Raw genomic sequence first — 18,634 nt, 5'->3', positions numbered from 1 at the left:
CAAATATGTCATTCAAATGAAATATATATAGTAGATGAACAAAAATCATATTTACAAGCCAGCTTGAACAGTAATAAAATATATTTATAATGTCATCATTATAATTCCATACTTCTCTTATAAGTTATAACTATTAATTTTCATTTTTCTTCATAATAATATAATAATTTAATTTAATTTTATGGATACATAAAATAATATGAAAAATTATATTTCAGGGAAAGGCCTAAAGATTAAAAAGAACAGACTTATGCAGCCCATTAGAAAATTGTCACAGTATTTGACTACTATATTATAAACTATCCAAATAAGTAATAAGTAACTGTTTTAAAATGCAACCAAAGAAAAAGACAACATGGTACAAAACCCAAACATAAAACTCACAGCAAGATTATCTATCTTTGTTCTATACCTGCAAACTGTGTGGAATAAAAAATGATATCAGAGGGAGGAAAGAAAAATAAATATAGGGAGGCATAAACCTTAAAAGTGTTGCGAAACCAGTAGTATAGTATACCGTCTATTTTTTCAATCGACAAAAGAAATTCAATGAAATTCAGTATCTAACTAAACGTGATGTCAATTACGAGCAGTCAAGATTTCCATGAACATCATCATCGCTTCTGTTTTCTGTTAATGTCATACTCCACACATGCATCTGCAGCTGTCTTCAGCTGTCAACATGAAATAAAGCTCAAAATTACCACAAAAAGCAATATGCTGTCAAAGGAAATAGCCACATGATCATGTTTCGTTTTTCATGCGAATATGGAAATTTGTTTTCTTACTGAATATGGAAGAACAAAGTTTTTTCATATAGAAGAAGAAAGGGAGACAACTTGATTTTAATATTCAACCATACACCTTTCAAGGGAGATAGAGATTATATCTTATATATAAGATATCAAAGGTAATAATAGTATCCTAATAATATATCATCACATATTATCTTATATATGAGATATTATTCAAATACCATTAATATTCCAATACTTGGATGACTGAGTTTTTTATATCCGATTTAGAATTCACCAATTCATTTTCAGAAACAGATTATTATTTGTTTCATAAAAGAAGTGTGGCTCGATCACATTATCACATCACAACTCATTTGGAAAATGAACCCTTGGTTGGATTTTGATCCACAAATTTGTATTAGAAATTTAGAAATTTGGTATAAGAATGTAGTTAGAGTTTAGGCTGGATGACAAGCTACATTTTTGGTTGGATCACAAGCTGGATGTTAGGCTGGCATAACAAACTAAATTTGAGGAACAAGAGGAATAATCTTTTTTTTCTAGTGAAAGGAATAATATGAATCAACCCAACATAATTGGTCTTATTCCTGAACTATCATATTTAACCCTTAAGCAATAAAATAATTTGTTTTTAGGTAGATCCAGTGAAGCGCCAGTTATTTACCTGTATAATGTTCACAATTTGCTTGATTCCCCATCCAACAGAAAGTACAGCGAGTAAAAAAGCAAGGATTGTGTTCTTTCTGGCAGCGTTTAACAAAACCTGGATGAAGGTCATGAGAAACAAACAACATGAGTCCTATCCAAATTCAGATAGAAATTTCACACACGGACATCCCTTAGTTTAAGGGGAATGCTTACATCAATCATATTCTCATTCTGACTCTTTGCAAGAAGAAACAGAGTTATGTAAATAACCTGCAAAGACAAGCTACTTAATGTAACAAAAACTGAATGTGTAAATACAAATTTAACCTTTAAGGTACATCCAAAGAAACATTTACCTCGCATGCAACACAACAATAACCCATAAACATCCGATTACCATAGTATAATCTGAATAACCAACTGCTACTGTCTTTTACATCTTTATGGCTGGCCTTACCTGCAAGAAAAGTACTGCAACAGAGATCTAAATTAAATATTAAAGCTCCTATTTGACTGAGTAACAATTCAGATCATGAAAAACTTGTGTGAATACATAACCTTGGCATTCAAAATAGAACTATGAACATAAGTAAAAAGCACCTGTACATCTGTAACCAGTGGCTGGCAATATCTAATGCAAGCAAGGACATGAAAAACAAGCCAGGCCTGTAAGATGACAAATGAAATGTCAGTTATGTATTAGTTGAAGAAGAAGATGGATTAATAAACCCAAGCTGAAGCTTCTAGCTTACCTGTACACTTGAGAGAGAACTACAAGCAAGCAAGCCGTGCTAATCCTGAAGCAAAAAATCTACAATCAGAATAGCTAGCTAGCTGGAACGGAATAAAATGACACTGCTTAACATTGAAAGCCACAAGCCAAACAGCTGATCATTGGTGATTAATTATATGGATAGTAAGATCACCTATCAGTCACCATGTCCAAAACTGCTCCAAATGTTGAAACTGGATACAGTAGAAAAGAACAAAAATAACACATCCAATAAGATCCCATAATCAAAATGTGGTTATTATGATTCTAAAAATGTATTTAGTTGTAAATAGGACAACACGTAATTGGGAAATTGTAAGTTAGCCATCTGACAATATTAGATGCATTTGTACCTTGATTGAGTCTCCGGGCAAACCAACCATCCAATGCATCACATACGAAGCTGAAAAAGAAACGGATTTGCTTAATTACAATAGGATCATCAAATCTTGAGTTAGTGATGTTCGTACAAAGAAAGCTTTACCTAACAAAATATAAAATTGAGAAAAGCTCTTTGTTTGAATGGGATATGTAGAAGGCATAGCAATTCATAAGAACTCTGATATACCCTGCACAACAACAACAAAATATTGAATAACATACATAACTTTGCTTGAATGGGATATGTAGAAGGTGTAGCAATTTGTATGAACTTATAGCCTGCATGACAAGATAACATTGAATAACTATATAACATATATAACTTTGCAGCCATCAATATAAACTATGTTGCTTCTTGATCTGCAACTGAAGAATTAACAAGCTGCAAACATTCATACCATTCATTTCTCTTTCATTACATTTGTTTAAATGAATTAACATCAAAATGATTCCACCTTCGAACACTGATAAAATTGATTTCTGCTTATGAAAGGTGCCATTTACTGAATTTATAAACTATGGATACAATGAACCAATGGAACATCATGATAGATCCAATAGCTGAGATTTATTGCACAATCTCATCCATATACAATCAACTAATCACTTTTAAGGAGCATTTAGCAAAAACGAAAAGCTTGCACTCAAACAGTATTCATGAGATAACAAGATAGTTCATAATGGCCTCAATATGAAGAAAAAAAATGTTGTCACTAACATACTATAGAACATACCAATTATGTTGGGGACGTAAAGGTAGACAGAGAGAGATCCTGGTTTAGATTTCTTTGCCATTAATTAATTCTTTGGTTCAAGGCCCAAATCAAAACCTGCATCAAAACAAAACAGTAGGTCTCCAAATCTTTAGTCTCATTCTGTTACAAAACAGGAAAATCTGTAGGGTTAAGAAGCGAGAATAGATGGATAAGAGGGAGATGAGCGAGAGAATAACAGCATGTTGATACAAATGTGATTACATGTTTGCCAATCACTTGTATACATATGCAATTACAAAGCATAGAGAAGGTTAGAAGTTTTATTGGTCAATAATAGTGAATTATAAACATGTAATAAATTGATCAGTGAAATATATAATACATATAATCATATTTGTATCAATAGAATATTAATGAACAGGACTCCTCTGTTTCGTTCATTTCTTTTTCTGTTTCTTTGATTTCTTATCTCCCTACATCTCTTAACCCTAAACAATTTTTCAGCTCGTAGAATAAATATACTGTGATTTCTTTGTTTCTTCGTCCTCGTGCACAGAATATCGAACCTACATGCCTACATAATTTAAATTCCATGCATCATATCTATCATGTATTTACAAAAGTTAGGGGAATTTTTGTTCTTTGCAAGGTCAAGGTATGAGCATACACTATGTGTCAATTGGAAAGCCTAAGGTTGAAAGAGTTCTAAGCATTTTCGAAGTGATTGTCAAATCCTAAAGAAATCAATGTCAAATTCTCAAATGAAACAAACAGTATGTCAGTATTGATTTCCTTGTAGGCTCCGTTTGAACTGCTAACCAAATTCACAGGAAAATATTTCCTTGTGATTCTTCCTCAGTTTGCATTCCTATTTCAATGAGATGTGATGAAAAGGGGTCTAATATTATTATTGTCTGACCTCAGTTGGCATGAAATTATATAAGTTCTCCTTTAAGAACTCACTCACATCCAAGGAAAGCAATAAACCAGCCAGATATAGTGTCGTGAAAAACAAGTTATAATCGATAAGTTTAAGAATCAGAGGGAAACATTTCATGTTCCTAATAAAAAAAAACATAAAACAGATAGAGAATCAAGAATGAGATCGAGTGAGTGAAACCTGAAATCTATCTCTAGTTCCTTGTTCTTCGCATGGCCTATGAATGATCGCGTTGGAAGATGTAGATCGATCGAAAGAAACCTTCTGTCCTCTCTCTAGTTGCTAGCTAACTAGCTCCAGTCCCCACCCGTTCGGTTTGGATTTTGGAATAAGCTCAACATCGGACCGACATGGGACCCTTCAGACTACAGAGAGCCACCGGATCGGGTCGCCATCAAGGATTAGTCCAACTAGACCCAGTACCCTTTTTCGCTAATTTTATTTATTTATTTATTTAATTTATTAGGAAGTTATATGAACGTGATCAACCACGACTAAAATAAAATTAAGCTTACCAATTTATTTATCATATGAATTATGATGTTAGCTAATATTATTTTATTATTAAATTATATATATATACACTTAAATAACTATAATTATAAATTTATTTAAAATATATATTTTATAAATGAGTTGGAGATACATCATATTCATGTTCATGTCTAACTACTATTTCATAATTCACGTGGTATAATCTTTTTTTTTTGCTGACTCACTAATCTGATTTTTTTTTTTGCTGACTCACTAATCTGATTTAAACTACTACTTTTTACATTTATATAATTTTTCCTCTAATTTTTCTTCTATCCATCGTCATCACCAATTACATTTGACTTTTTTTTCAATGCAATTTGCTAATTTATTTTGTTATTTTATAACAAAAATCAACCATTAAATATGTGCTTATGTCATTTTAATGTTGTTAATTAGGAATTTCAATTTAGCTTCATAACTAAGGATTTCATTTTACTGTAGTTTGAGTTATTTGATTTAAAATTTTATTAGTAAACAACTACATGTATACATATTAAATTACCTAGTATGAGTTTATTCTACCATTAAAACAAATATTTATTTTGTTTTTTTGAAATTTATAATATTAGTATGAACTATTAAAGTGATAACTCCAATTTCAACTTAAATGACTGACATTGATCAAATTAATGATTTTTTGTCACTTAGAAACGACTTTTAACTAGGAGGGTAAACGGTTCAATTCGATCAATTTTTTACTAAAAAAATTTAATCTCAACTGTGTTGGTTTTTCAAAAATTTTGTTCGTCGGTTGACAGTTAAACGTCGATTCAGTTGGGTAAGTTTATCGGTTTAATCATTGTCCACTAAACTAGTAAGGCAATTATTAATATATATATATATATATATGGTCAATCGATTAAATTTTTGGTTTTTTATTATCTAAATCGTCAACCAAACTGGACAAGTCGGTATAGAAAATTATGAACCAAACAGAAATTGGTTAGGTCGATTTTTTTGTCGGATTCAATTTTTTCAATTTTGTTTAAACCCTTCAACTATGAAATATATATTATGCAAGAACTGAGATAGGATTCATAAAATACCACTTTTCTCTATGGCCATTTACTTAAATTATTGTGCTCTCCTTATTTGTAAATTATAACTTGAATTTGAGTTTTCTTTAGTGGGATGGTAATGATCTTGATTAGTAATATATATAATGAATATCAACAAAGCCTTAGGATTTAAAAACATTAGAATGCACATATAACATGATCAAAGGGAGAATATTAGAATTACTTACTTTCATATAATTAATTGACAAGACAGAGACATTTGAAAGAAGAATCAAAATTAAAACATGAATTTTTCAAAACTAGCTAGACTGAAATCAAAAAGGAAGGCCGGATAACCAAGGAGATCAATAGATATGAATGGTGAATTGGTGATTCAAGTTCAAACCCATAAAAAATGAAGTAGAAAGGTGATCTTGAAGAACCAAAAGCTTCTTTTTTCTTTTGATCGATCTTAATTGGTGGTTATGATCAAGATTGTGGAAGACCCACAAGAGGTAAGATCATAAAGATCGATCAGACCATGTTGGATCTACAAATTAAGTGGGTTTGAGCTGCCCTCTTGGCCCAACCTCTCTAATTAACACAGCAACATATATACATACATTAATGTTATAATGAAACCACATGACTAGTTGTTGTTTTTTGGAAGATTCCTTGACCAGGAGCAAGTATTGCCAAAGGGTCATAAGTAGATTTCCTCTTGGAAAAAAGTTCCCATTTATCCCCAAAATGATTCTTCCATTCCTTCTGTGTACTGTAATGGGATAGATATTGTTTCACACCAAGGTTTTCATTTTCACAAAACTCTAGAATCTTCCTGTTCTGCTTTAGGATATAATCCAATTCTTCTTTTTCATTAGAAGATGGTATTACTGATGATAGGAATCCCACTAAGTAGAAAATATCTCCTTCTGGTATCACCAAAGATGTCCTGTTAATATTAATCCACCTGTGAATTCGAAATACACAGATTGTATTAATGTGTGTTCATTTCATTGATTAATAATATTAAAATTATGATTACTTACTTGGATCTGTTGACAGGGTAGATGAGTATTGGACCATTGTTCATCTTTTTGACAGTGTTTCCAAAAACACCTTTTGCAAAGACATGAATACTTCTCTTTGGAATTAAAAGATTCAACCATGGATGTGGAATTTCCCACAAACCTTTCTCTTGTAGCTTTAATTCTGAGACATGAACTCTATCTAGAAACTCTATGTATGAGACTTGTGATGAGAAAAGGGTTGATTTAATGTAATTCAGTTCTTTCAACAGCAATCTGATTACCAAATCATGATCTTCTTCATCATTCAAGAAGATGTATTTAGCTACTTCTATGCAGAAAAGGGTTTTTCCTTCTGAAACGAATTCACTTGCTTCTTGAGGATGATGAGGATTAAATGAGGAAGATTTCCAGCTATTAAGAACACCCGTTCGGTTGATAATTACAAATCCTTCTATGTAATCGAATGTCTTTGCAGAAGATATCAGATGTTCTTGGTCATTTGTAAACATGGAAAAATCCTCATATAGAATTCTAATCCATTTTACCTGTTGAAAACCAATTAATAAATATCATAAATACTATATTTTTTTTTGCTTGATAACAAAAGAGACTGTTTGCAATATAGGATATAATACCAAGTCTACAAGCTATGTAACAATATATAATGTCTTGGAGCAAGAAAATGATCAAAGAATTATAATTGAGAGTGAAATTGAAAAAGATTTGAAGTAGACTTTTAAAAAATAAAAGAAAAATTATGAATGAAACCAATGAATAATTATAAGATTTTTTTAAATAAATTAAATTGAAAAAAAATCAAAAAATTAAGAATCATTAGACTTTCTTATTCTAAAATATATGTAGACAAATCTACATACAGTTATATATATACTCCTAATAGTTAATACTAACTTATACTTTTATATTATATAAGTAATTTTCAATATAAAATTGTAACTATCACACATTAACTACTTAAGGTAGGAAAACCATATTATATTATTTATTAATATTATTATGTATATATATATATTATAATTAAATATAATATTATAATTATTAAAAATATATATTTTAAAAAAATGACTAGTAATTATCAAATTGATCTAAAATTTAATTTAATTGTAAATAATATTATTTATTTTATTACAATTAATTAATAATATTTAAGCTAAATAAATATAACTCACATCATTGTTTTTATTATAATCAATTTTTATATATTAATTATTAAATACAATAATTAAACTATTAAATAATAATTTATAATAATAAACAAAATTTTAAAATAAATATAATTAATAATATAAAATTTTCAAACTTATATTTTTATTTTTATCTATTATATATAATATATAATGTTTAATTATTAATTATGATCATGATGTGAGTGTTAAATGAGTATGAGTAATTGATAATTAAAATATGGATATTAACTGCAATTTTAACAAATCATCTTATCTGATCAAATAGTTAAACATTTTATAATCTACACTAAATATCTATGTTTTGTTTTATACTAGACATTAATATATATTTGAAGATAATGATAAGTTAGTCATGGACAAAATGAGTGGTAGTGAATAATAACAATAAATTAATATTTTATTGATGATATTTAAATTAAATATTGTAATGCTATCATAAATTTTATAATGTTTTTTTATTATTTAAACTATGTCAATCACAATGTTATATATATATATATTATTTTTAATTAATTTTCATCCAAAAATAATAATATTTTGATTGTTTGATTTACAATAAATCTATATATATATATATTTAATTAAAAAGATTACTATACTTTTATATCAAATACAAAAACTCTAAAACATATATAATTTATAATATTTCTTATTCTTCAAATCAAACAAACAATTTATACACGTTGAGAGCTTATACTATATAATTTATATATATACCATATTAACTTGATCCAAAATATATTCACGAGCATCTATAATTTGGAATGAGGGAAATAGAAAGTCAATGATAAAAAAAAATTGTATGACAGCAAGAGGTGGAGCCAATCCCATGGTTTATAAGGTTTATATTTGAACCAAACTTAAAAAAAAAAAAAATGGGATAACAGATTTTAAGTATATAGAACATTAACATATTTAACCATTTAACCAGACGGCAAGTAGGCTCGAATCTAAGAACTTAGGGTTAATATCCGTTTTTTTTTTGCCGTTAAGTTAAAATGGAGAATCGTTAAATACAATTCTTTAACCATCTAAATTAATAAGACTTTATTTTTTTTTTAGCTTAACACTTGAAGTACTTAATTAGTGAGAGGGCTTATTATTAACTTATAAATAATTTTTTTTCTTATAACATTCATTTTTAACTTAACTTAAAGTGTTTTAAGTGAGAATCAAATTCATAATCTTTGATTTTATCCCTTAAACTAGTTCAATGGTTACGAAACACATGTAATAAAAGTTGTATTTGAATTATATTACCACAATGAAGTGTAAGTATGATAAGGAAATTGATCAATACCATGTTTGGGGCTGGTTCAAGTGAGATTCTTGCTCGGGTTATGATGCCAAATTGACCAAGTCCTCCAAGTACACCAAAGAAGAGATCTGCCTTTTCGTTTTCCGAACAGATAACCACTTCTCCTTTTCCTTCAAACAATATTTGAGATTATGATTATGCTTTTTTATGCCAAAATCATGAGAGAGAATGTAACAACAAACAATTGGGCCACCAAAATTCTCACTCATAAAAAAAGTAACCAAGATAATTATTATAGCTAGCTAGCTAGCCCATTATATACATTTTTATATAGTATAAGTACCTGTGACAACCTCAAGCTGGTAGACATTACTTATTTGCGGGCCATGACGAAACGCTTGACCGCTTATTCCGGCATTAGACAAGGTTCCTCCGACAGTAAGATGAAGATAGTCAGTCCAAGATTTGGGTGCAAACCCACGTTTCAGACTCTCACGTAGTACATCTATCCATAATTCTCCTGATGAAACATCAACGTAAGACATCATCATCATCATCTTATCATGATCAGAACTAATGTTGAAATGCATTTCCTCTTTTCTTTCCCTCCCCCCAAGTGATTCCATAAATATAACTATCCCTCTATAAGCTTGAGCCTGACCATGAAGTGAATGTCCATGGCCTCTAACTGCAACCGTTAGCTCTGAATTAGTACCCATTTCATAGACATGTTTTATAATCGAAGAAATATCCGAAACCGAACTTGGATGCAAAACGGCTGAGGGAGGAAAATGTTTTATGTGGCCAAAATCTTTGGCTGCGTAGTCGATGTTTTGGGTTTTAATATACCCGTTTAAGCCTAGTTTTAGAATCGAAGAAGAGCTTGATCTTGTGGTGGTGGTGGTGGTGCTTGTATAATAATAATGTGAAAGATGGAAATTATTATAATGATTAGAACACATGCGATGATTCTTATCAGTGACGCAGGTTAAGAGTAAGAGTATGAGAAGCTTGAGAAGGGTTAAGTTGTTGAGTTTGAGCATGGTATGATGATTTGGTACTGATACTATTTTCTTGATGAAATAGCGACACTCATGAGAGAAACACATCATATAGCTAGCTAGATAGATGAAACTTGAAAGAGAGATGTTTTTTTTATGGATGTGGAGTGTTGGAAAGTGATGGTGATTGTGGAGAATTTAAAGTGGGAATTAAAGGAGAGGTCGAATTTAAATAATTATATATTATAAACAAATAAATAAATAAAATATTCTTAATTTATAGTGGAATACTTAAAATGTTAATTTTTTTTTTTTTTTTTTTTTTTTTTTTTAAGAACGGTGAGTTCCACTCCTCCTATAGAGTCTAGAGTGCGGCTAATCACCGTAAAGTGCATACGCATAACTTATCGCTTGACAACTCAAACCCAAAACCTTAGAGAGGCTAGGAGATATCCTCTTATTATCACTATACTAAAATATTGACTAAAATTTTCTTTTGATTGTTTTTTTAAATTTAACCAAACATTATTTCATACACTTTTTCATCAATCACATCATTTAAGTCCAAATTTTTGTTTGTTTTAATTCGAGTTTTTTAAAATAATCAATTATTTAAAAATAATGTTTTGGGATGATTTTAAGAAATTATAATTTTTTTAATAAAATTATTTAAAAAGTAATAATATATAATAATAAAATAAAAAATATTTTAATTAATTAGTTAAGTGATATAGAGTGAAATAATATTTGATTACGCTTAAATTATTAAATAATTCCAACATAACAAATATTCATCATTTATTTTTATAAAACATTCTTATATAATAATACATTTTAAATTTAAAAAAAAATCACATACTCAAAATCATACTACTAATAAGTTTTTTAAAAATAAAATAAGGATTATTTAAAAAAAAACTCATTACCGAACCAGCTTAATGAAGATAAAAAATATATTTCCCATAATTAATTACGTCTCTATAGATTGTGATCTTTTAAAATAAAAATATATATATAAACAATTAATTAGAATGTCTTTCGTATCTATATATATAATGATGCTTAATTTTTAAAGTGTCCGGATGGCCAGGTCGAGAGCTGTGGTTAATTTAGATATATATGAGAGTAAATGGATACTTGGGTCGGATTGTGGGTTGACCCGCCCATAAACTTAAAACGGTTAAAAATAAAATTAAAAATGCTATAGGTATGGTTCGAACTTGCAACTTAACAAAACAAGTACAACTTTTTAACCAACTAGGCTAATAACATTTTATATTTTAAATTCAACCCAAAATTTGATAAATGCGTGATATTTTAACAATATAAGTTCAACTTTTTAACTAACTAATCTATATATATATAATGATGTTTAATTTTTAAAGTGTCCAGATTTCCGGGTCGAGAGCTGTGTTTAATTTGGATATATATGAGAGTATATAGATAATTAGGTCGGATTGTGGGTTGATCTGCCCATAAAAATTTTACCATAATATTTTTCACGATTTTTTATATTATTACTCGTGCAAATGCACGAGATACATGCTAGTTTTCTTATACTATTATATTATTAAATAGGAGAATTTAGTTGCGGCACATTACTTTTATCATAAACAAACGAGACAAACAAATCCCTTTTAAAACACATCTATAACATTAATTTGTGGATAATTAGTTGACTAAATACATACTAAATACATATTATATTATTATTATTATTATTATATATTTAAGAATCAAGGCCTCGTTTGACTTACAACCATGTAAAAAAATCTTGATTTAAAATTTGATTCAACTAAGAATGTATTCATTTAATTTATTATTGTGATTTTCCGGCGGCTAGACTCGTAATAATATAATTTTAGTTATATATATATATATATATATATATATATATATATATATATATATTAAGTTTATGTGGTTTGGAATACTAAAATCAAACCAGTTCAATCAATATCGAACTAGAACTAAGAAGTTAACTGATTGTTTTAAAAATGGGGAGGATCTATTATCCTCAAAGATGTTTGATGAGCTTTCCTTTTAAAATTAATATATTTAAAAAGCTTCTATATATTAAAAAAAATGTATATAGGGTTTATATACATTTTTTTTAATATATAAAATACATTAATTTTAAAGGATAATCCAACCTTTAGGACAGCAGATCTTCTATACAAAATCTATTTTTTTTTTCAAAAAAATGTATAGTACAAAAAGTTAAATATCTCTCCTAATAATTAAAATTTTCAAATTGTAATACAATATATACTTACAAGATATAAACAATAATACTAAAAACAAAAATTAAGAAGAGAAGAAAAGAAATGAACTATTAAGCTATAATGATATATATATATATATATATATATATATATATATATATATATATATATATATATATATATATATATATATATATATATATATATATTTTTTTTTATCTTTTATTATTGTTGTTAATTTTCTTTTAAAACAAATTAATTTTAGGGTATATTTAGTAATGAGTTTTTACAAATTAATAAAATCGATTGGACCAACTAAAGTACCGAACTTATATTATAACTAATCAAACTGAATCGACCAATATATCTAGATTTTTTTAAATTGACGCGAATTATTTGGCTTTACATCTCAGTTTTAGTGGGTAGACATGCAACCATATTGAACACTTAATTTGAGGTTCGAATTTTTAATATTTTTAACATAGGAGTCTTTTCTACTAAATAGATCATTTGCGAAAGAAAAAAATATATTAAATTAATCAAATTATAACATTTAATAATTATGTAACAATTAAAAATTAATATGGTGTACTCATTGAACAAACATATGTTAATTATGTTAAAATAAAACTTTAAAGAGCCATATTCAAAATTCTAGATTTGTATGAATTTCATTTCACGTGAATGACCCAAATTTGAATAAATAAATGATAATATAATGTGCATTTGATAATTGAGATGAAGAATAAGTGATACAAGCTTATATAAATATTTTTATTTTTTATATTATAAAACCCACTATAAAGCAAGTTCTAGGAGAGAGAATGCCAAGGTAATTAATATAGTCCCCAAACTTTAACATGGTATAAAAGATGATTTAATTACATAAAAATAATTTTGTAAGGTTGAAATAAAACATATATAATAAGACCAAGAGTCAAGACAATATTACTACACGCTTAAACATGTGTAAAATTAAAACTTAGCACGTCCTAAATGTTCTAATTAATTACGTCCATTTGGTTTTTATTTTTAACTTATTATATAAAAATAGTTACAATCCATAAATATAACTAAGATTAAGAGTCTCACATAACTAATCAAAGTTGGTAGGTTAATGCATGCTAGTCAACCCCAACATATGTAATAATTAGTAAGTTAATTATATATTATTAAAAATAAAATATAATGTTTAAATTTAAAATACTAAATATTATAATAGCTTAATATTAAAAATAACACTATGATATATGAGTTATTTGTGCAAAACAAAGCGGACCTATAACTTTTACTTTATTTTTAGTTTATACATTTCTCACTGAAATTTTAATTAGAAATTAATTTACTTTCTACATTTTCCCTGAAACTTAAATTATTATTTATTATAAATTTGATAAGTTATTACATAGTTTGCTAAATATTTTAAAACTATTGATTAATGGTTAAATTTGACAACTATCTATTTCGATAAAAATCAAACAAGTTTGTTGTATAATTCGAATTTTCACTTAATTACTGGTATAACTTAAAAATGTACACTTTCAATGCTTCAAGATTCTAAGACTAGATCTTACAAACAAAGTAAATCTAAAAACCACTGCACCAAGTAATTATAATTTAAAAATATTTGTTTAAACTATATATTTCATATTTTCATTTAATATTTTTATTTTAAATAATAAGTGATAAAATAGTTTGAAATAATGATTTTATTTTAATTATTGTATGCGAAGGTTATTCGCTATTGTTCTAACCTTGATGTTGTATATTTTTATTTCCTTTTAAAATTAATAGACTTAATTTTTTTTTTAAATATGACCCATTTTGATAAGATCATATATAATATATATTTACATGCTTTTATTAAACTTTTAATCATAACTTTTCTCTTCTAAAAAACATTGGCTAACCACTTAGTTTTGCTATATAAGCAACTTATTTCATTAATTTAATAGTAAAAATCATAACCAATAAAAAAATCTCATAAAACCAATAAAATTTAAAAATCACCCACAAACATTATCATAAAAATAATAACAAAGTATTTAAAACATTATCACACAAGAAATATGTGAAATTCGAGTTCAACTTTTCAATATTTGATTAATAATCCATTCGTTTTTCCAGAACAGTTTGTACATTTCCCAATATATACATATTTTTTTTTTTCTTTTCAATGCGTTTCACTTGTTATTGACAAAATCCTCAAAATAATAAGTTTGTGAGGAACCATCGTATGTAATTTTAAAATAGATAAATAAAAACATATGTAATAATAATATTTATCTCGTGAGAGAGATGATATTGATTTCCTTTCCAAATAAAGAAAATAATTTTCCTTTTTTGGTGGCATTGACCTGAAACGAGATTGAGCGAAGGGGAGGCCCCTACTAAGGTGCACATGGTGCTTGCCTGCAAATGTCTGGTTATTTTTCTTCTAGTTATTGCCTTTCTTTTTCAATTGCCATTTCCATTTCCATCCAGAATTGACCAATTAATTCATATTACAGACTGACTGCTGCCCACTTACATAACACCAAATAAAGAATTAATGTCGACGATCAATCTCTATCCTTTCATTTTTTTTTATAAATTTAAATTTAAATTAACACAACTAGATGCATCATATAAGAAAATGATGTTTTTACAGGATGTAAAAAAAATTGTTCTTCAATATTGTCAACCTCTAGTTTGAAAATAAGAATAATAATAATAATGAATTAATTGATGCTTTATATGTAGATATGAGTTTGTGGATAGGGGTACTTATATATAGAATAGGCCGGCCCCTACACAAGGGGTGCCCTCTTCTTCAAGATTTGTGATTCCCAAATTAAATATATACTTCTTCTACTTCTTCATCTTCTTGAAAATCTGTAAGTAGTGCAGTCATATCGTCCTTAGTCCATACCCAAGGCATAAATTCATTCGATAAGTCAAATGAGTCATTTTCATGGGGTTCTGACGTTGAAACCTCACTATCACTATCCCGTTATTAGAGAAAAAGAACTCAAATATTGTTTATTGGAAGCTTTATTAATTGGATGGATCTACCCGAATTATTGATCGCCAAGATGAAGAGAATATTAGTAGGTATATTTTATTTATTTTTGTATGTTATATGTTTTATATTTTACTTAGTTATAAACTTGGAATCTTTTGGATTTCATTCATTTTTTGTAATAATATTATTTTTTTGTTAGCCTAACAGTGTAACACTTATAATATTATTGGATGTCTTAAGTGAAAAATAAATTTTTTTTTTATAATTAAAGTAGTTATATTTTATATATTATTAACTAAATATAATAAGTTTGTTATAGTGATTTATAGATGAAACATTCTCAATGTTATTTTTTTTTTTATTTTGGGAAGGCCTATAGACAATGATCCTGAAAGTACGGTTAAATAATTAATTAGTGTTATCAATATTACACTTGACTATAACAAATTGAGCTGGGGTTTATTTTTTAGTTTAGTAGTTTTTTTTTTCCGAAAATGATTCATTTAATAAAAAAATTGTTTAAACACAACGATAAAAGAATGACACGAAAAAAAGTTAGAATTACATTATAATAATTAATTGATTCTAATATCTTTAAGAAGGGGCAATAAGATCTCCATACAAATCTATAGGTTTTCCGGATCTAATCTCCGATATCGTCATGATAATGGCATTGTGAATAATCCTTAACGACATACTTTCGTTGTTAAAAGTTCTCTGATTTCTTTCCAACCAGATAACTCACAAGAAAATTATAGGTATAGATACTCATCTTCTAAGTCTCGTATTTTTTATCGCCACAAATCTATGTCTCTTAGTTATATTTTGTATTCTATTAAATAAATATAATAAATCTGTATTATTTTTAATAAAAGTAACGTAATTTAATTGGTCAGATCTTATGTTAAGTTATAGTTACTCAAGGATCAAACTTTAGTAGGATAGTGCCACCACTAAACAACTACTGCCCTTAGAGCTAATAAAGATGTTTTTTTTATTCTATATGTATTATATATAGTGATGGTTACCTAAAATATTGAGTAGTCATTGATCATTAACAAGTGCGGTGAATTGAAGGGCTAGTCTAGACTCTAGAGTACACATTATATAAGTGGGATCATAAAAACATAGGAAACATTGAGAATATTAAAACGTGTTAAATGATCTACGACAACAAAGGAGCTAGTAATTTGAGTTGAGTGGATTAAAAAAAAAATAGGATGGTCTTTAAAATTTATCGAATAAATTATGGATAAAACGAGTAAATAAAGTTAAATTTGACTATTTTTGTGAATAAATAGATAAAAAATATTGAATTAAACTAAATTTTTTAAAGAAATTATAAGATAATGTCAAATTTTTACCTTTAAAAAAAATTAAATAATATTTTTCAGGGTGGACTTCAACCCACATAAGTCTCAACTTAATCCAACCTTGTAGGTAATTTAAAATTTCAACATGCCCATCCTTGATTTTGTGAATGAGTTCCCTTAACTTGAGACTCACAAATTATCTAATAAATTAAACGTTCATCTTTAATTTTTTTTTAGTATATTAAATAACAAAAGAAATACAAAAATAATTATATGTATATTTTTTTGACAATTTTTGAAAATGATGAAATAAAAAAAAAGTGAGGCAATTTTTCATTGTTACACATGAGAATAAAACATACCAAATAAGTCAAAGTTGTGACTAAAGTAGCCATAAGTTCCTGATAATAATAAATTTTAAAAAAAAATTAAGACTTTAAGTTCAAACACATGCATGCTAATTAATGAAAATAGCTTAATTTAGCAACATTAGGTTAAAGTCATATGCCCATTAATTGATTGGATACGTGTCTATGCAGTATACATATATATGGCATTGTAAATGTGACTTAAATGAATTTTAGTCCTCTTGTGTATTTTAGTGTTGGATACAAAAAAAAAATAAAATTGTTATGCTGTTTGATAAAATGTAGGAAACCTACCGACAATCAATAGAATATTCTACATATACTTTTTCATATTATTTTATAATTGTTGTTAAGTTTTCCATCTAATTATACAAATAATGTGCATAATAAGTTCATAACTAATTTATTGATCACTAAATAGTTCTTCTATCCAAATCCAAGTTTAAAATCATGTTCACATGCTTGTTTCAATAAAAAAAAAAATTAATATAAGAGAGCTAGCATAACACCCCACAGCCATGACCCCTCGCTTAAACTCAAAGCACTTTTAGATGGAATCGATCATGTGACTTTTTGGTCTCTTAAGCCGACTCTTACCAATGAGCTACTTTGATGGGATTTTTGTTCTAAATGACAATATCTGAGATAACCCATATATCCACCCTTACACTAGAAATTTTAGAAAGGAGTCTGTCGATCCTTACATGGTATTTTGATATCCACCCTTAATGTAATATATGATTTTGTAACATAAATATGGGCATTAGTGTTTTTCTATTTGAATATGATACTTTGAAAGTGTAATTCAAAATAGCATATTTTTAGGGTGAATTTTAAAATCGATTAACTTAATTTAAGTGACGAGAGTGGTTATTAAGAGAACACATGTCAAATCGATTTTCAATTAAAATATTTTAAATAAAAATAGAAATCATGATGGTAAGATTATATTAATTTCCTACTTTCACACATAATCGGTTGATTCTCTAAGGGAAGACGGACTAATATGACATTGTCTACCTAACTTAATTTAAGTGACAAGAGTGATTCTTTAGAGAACACATGTCAAATTAATTTTCAGTTAAAATAGTTTAAATAAAAATAAAAATCATATTGTGAGATTATGTTCTCTAAACCCCAATATTTTATATAATTGTTTTCTAACATTTTTAGAAAAATAGTCTACCAATTATTATTATTATTATTATTATTTAATTCGTCAAAATATGTTAAATGGATCACAAATGCATTAAATGAATCAAAATGTATTAAACTGATTAAAAAAGTCAAAAGTATATTAAATGAATTAAAAATGGTACGAAACTGTTCAAAATATATTAAGACCCATGCATCGAATGAGTTGGGTTTGAAATGAATAAAGTTAACTTTGATTGAAATTGGGTTAAAGTAAAACGTTTGGTTGTGTACTTAAATTTAAATTTCATAATTTATCTATCCAAGTGCAAAATTACATGA

The 18,634-nt window shown here is 27.3% G+C and overlaps 2 protein-coding genes across 2 annotated transcripts; both read right to left on the bottom strand.

The window, feature by feature from the left end:
• Positions 1-356: 356 nt before the first annotated feature.
• On the bottom strand, positions 357-3,445 carry LOC124915008 (probable CDP-diacylglycerol--inositol 3-phosphatidyltransferase 2). Its single transcript, XM_047455647.1, has 9 exons — positions 3,294-3,445; positions 2,663-2,747; positions 2,532-2,581; positions 2,159-2,372; positions 2,007-2,072; positions 1,763-1,877; positions 1,620-1,676; positions 1,423-1,521; positions 357-674 (listed from the first exon to the last, which is right to left on the bottom strand). The coding sequence occupies exons 5-9, from the start codon at positions 2,054-2,056 to the stop codon at positions 615-617; spliced, it is 381 nt and encodes a 126-aa protein (XP_047311603.1). The 5' UTR covers positions 2,057-2,072; positions 2,159-2,372; positions 2,532-2,581; positions 2,663-2,747; positions 3,294-3,445; the 3' UTR covers positions 357-614.
• Positions 3,446-6,795: 3,350 nt separating this feature from the next.
• On the bottom strand, positions 6,796-10,458 carry LOC124916580 (cytokinin dehydrogenase 1-like). The gene is made up of 3 exons (XM_047457309.1): positions 9,591-10,458; positions 9,290-9,417; positions 6,796-7,326 (listed from the first exon to the last, which is right to left on the bottom strand). Exons 1-3 carry the CDS (start codon positions 10,357-10,359, stop codon positions 6,796-6,798), a joined length of 1,428 nt encoding a protein of 475 aa, XP_047313265.1. The 5' UTR covers positions 10,360-10,458.
• Positions 10,459-18,634: the final 8,176 nt, after the last annotated feature.

The sequence above is a fragment of the Impatiens glandulifera genome, chromosome 9 (assembly GCF_907164915.1).
Source record: "Impatiens glandulifera chromosome 9, dImpGla2.1, whole genome shotgun sequence".
In the NCBI taxonomy this organism is placed as follows: Eukaryota; Viridiplantae; Streptophyta; class Magnoliopsida; order Ericales; family Balsaminaceae; genus Impatiens; species Impatiens glandulifera.
Note: the sequence above shows the minus strand (reverse complement) of the source record. Positions and strands in the feature narration are given on the sequence as shown.

Excerpts from the sequence above, each read along its gene's own strand:
- LOC124915008 (XM_047455647.1), bottom strand. The coding sequence starts at position 2,056 with ATGTCCTTGCTTGCATTAGATATTGCCAGCCACTGGTTACAGATGTAC. Across the intron at positions 1,878-2,006 it reads CACTGGTTACAGATGTACAG|TACTTTTCTTGCAGGTAAGG; the intron begins GTGCTTTTTACT and ends TCTCTGTTGCAG. Across the intron at positions 1,677-1,762 it reads ATTGTTGTGTTGCATGCGAG|GTTATTTACATAACTCTGTT; the intron begins GTAAATGTTTCT and ends TTGTCTTTGCAG.
- LOC124916580 (XM_047457309.1), bottom strand. The coding sequence starts at position 10,359 with ATGATGTGTTTCTCTCATGAGTGTCGCTATTTCATCAAGAAAATAGTA. Across the intron at positions 9,418-9,590 it reads CCAGCTTGAGGTTGTCACAG|GAAAAGGAGAAGTGGTTATC; the intron begins GTACTTATACTA and ends TATTGTTTGAAG. Across the intron at positions 7,327-9,289 it reads TTGAACCAGCCCCAAACATG|GTAAAATGGATTAGAATTCT; the intron begins GTATTGATCAAT and ends GGTTTTCAACAG.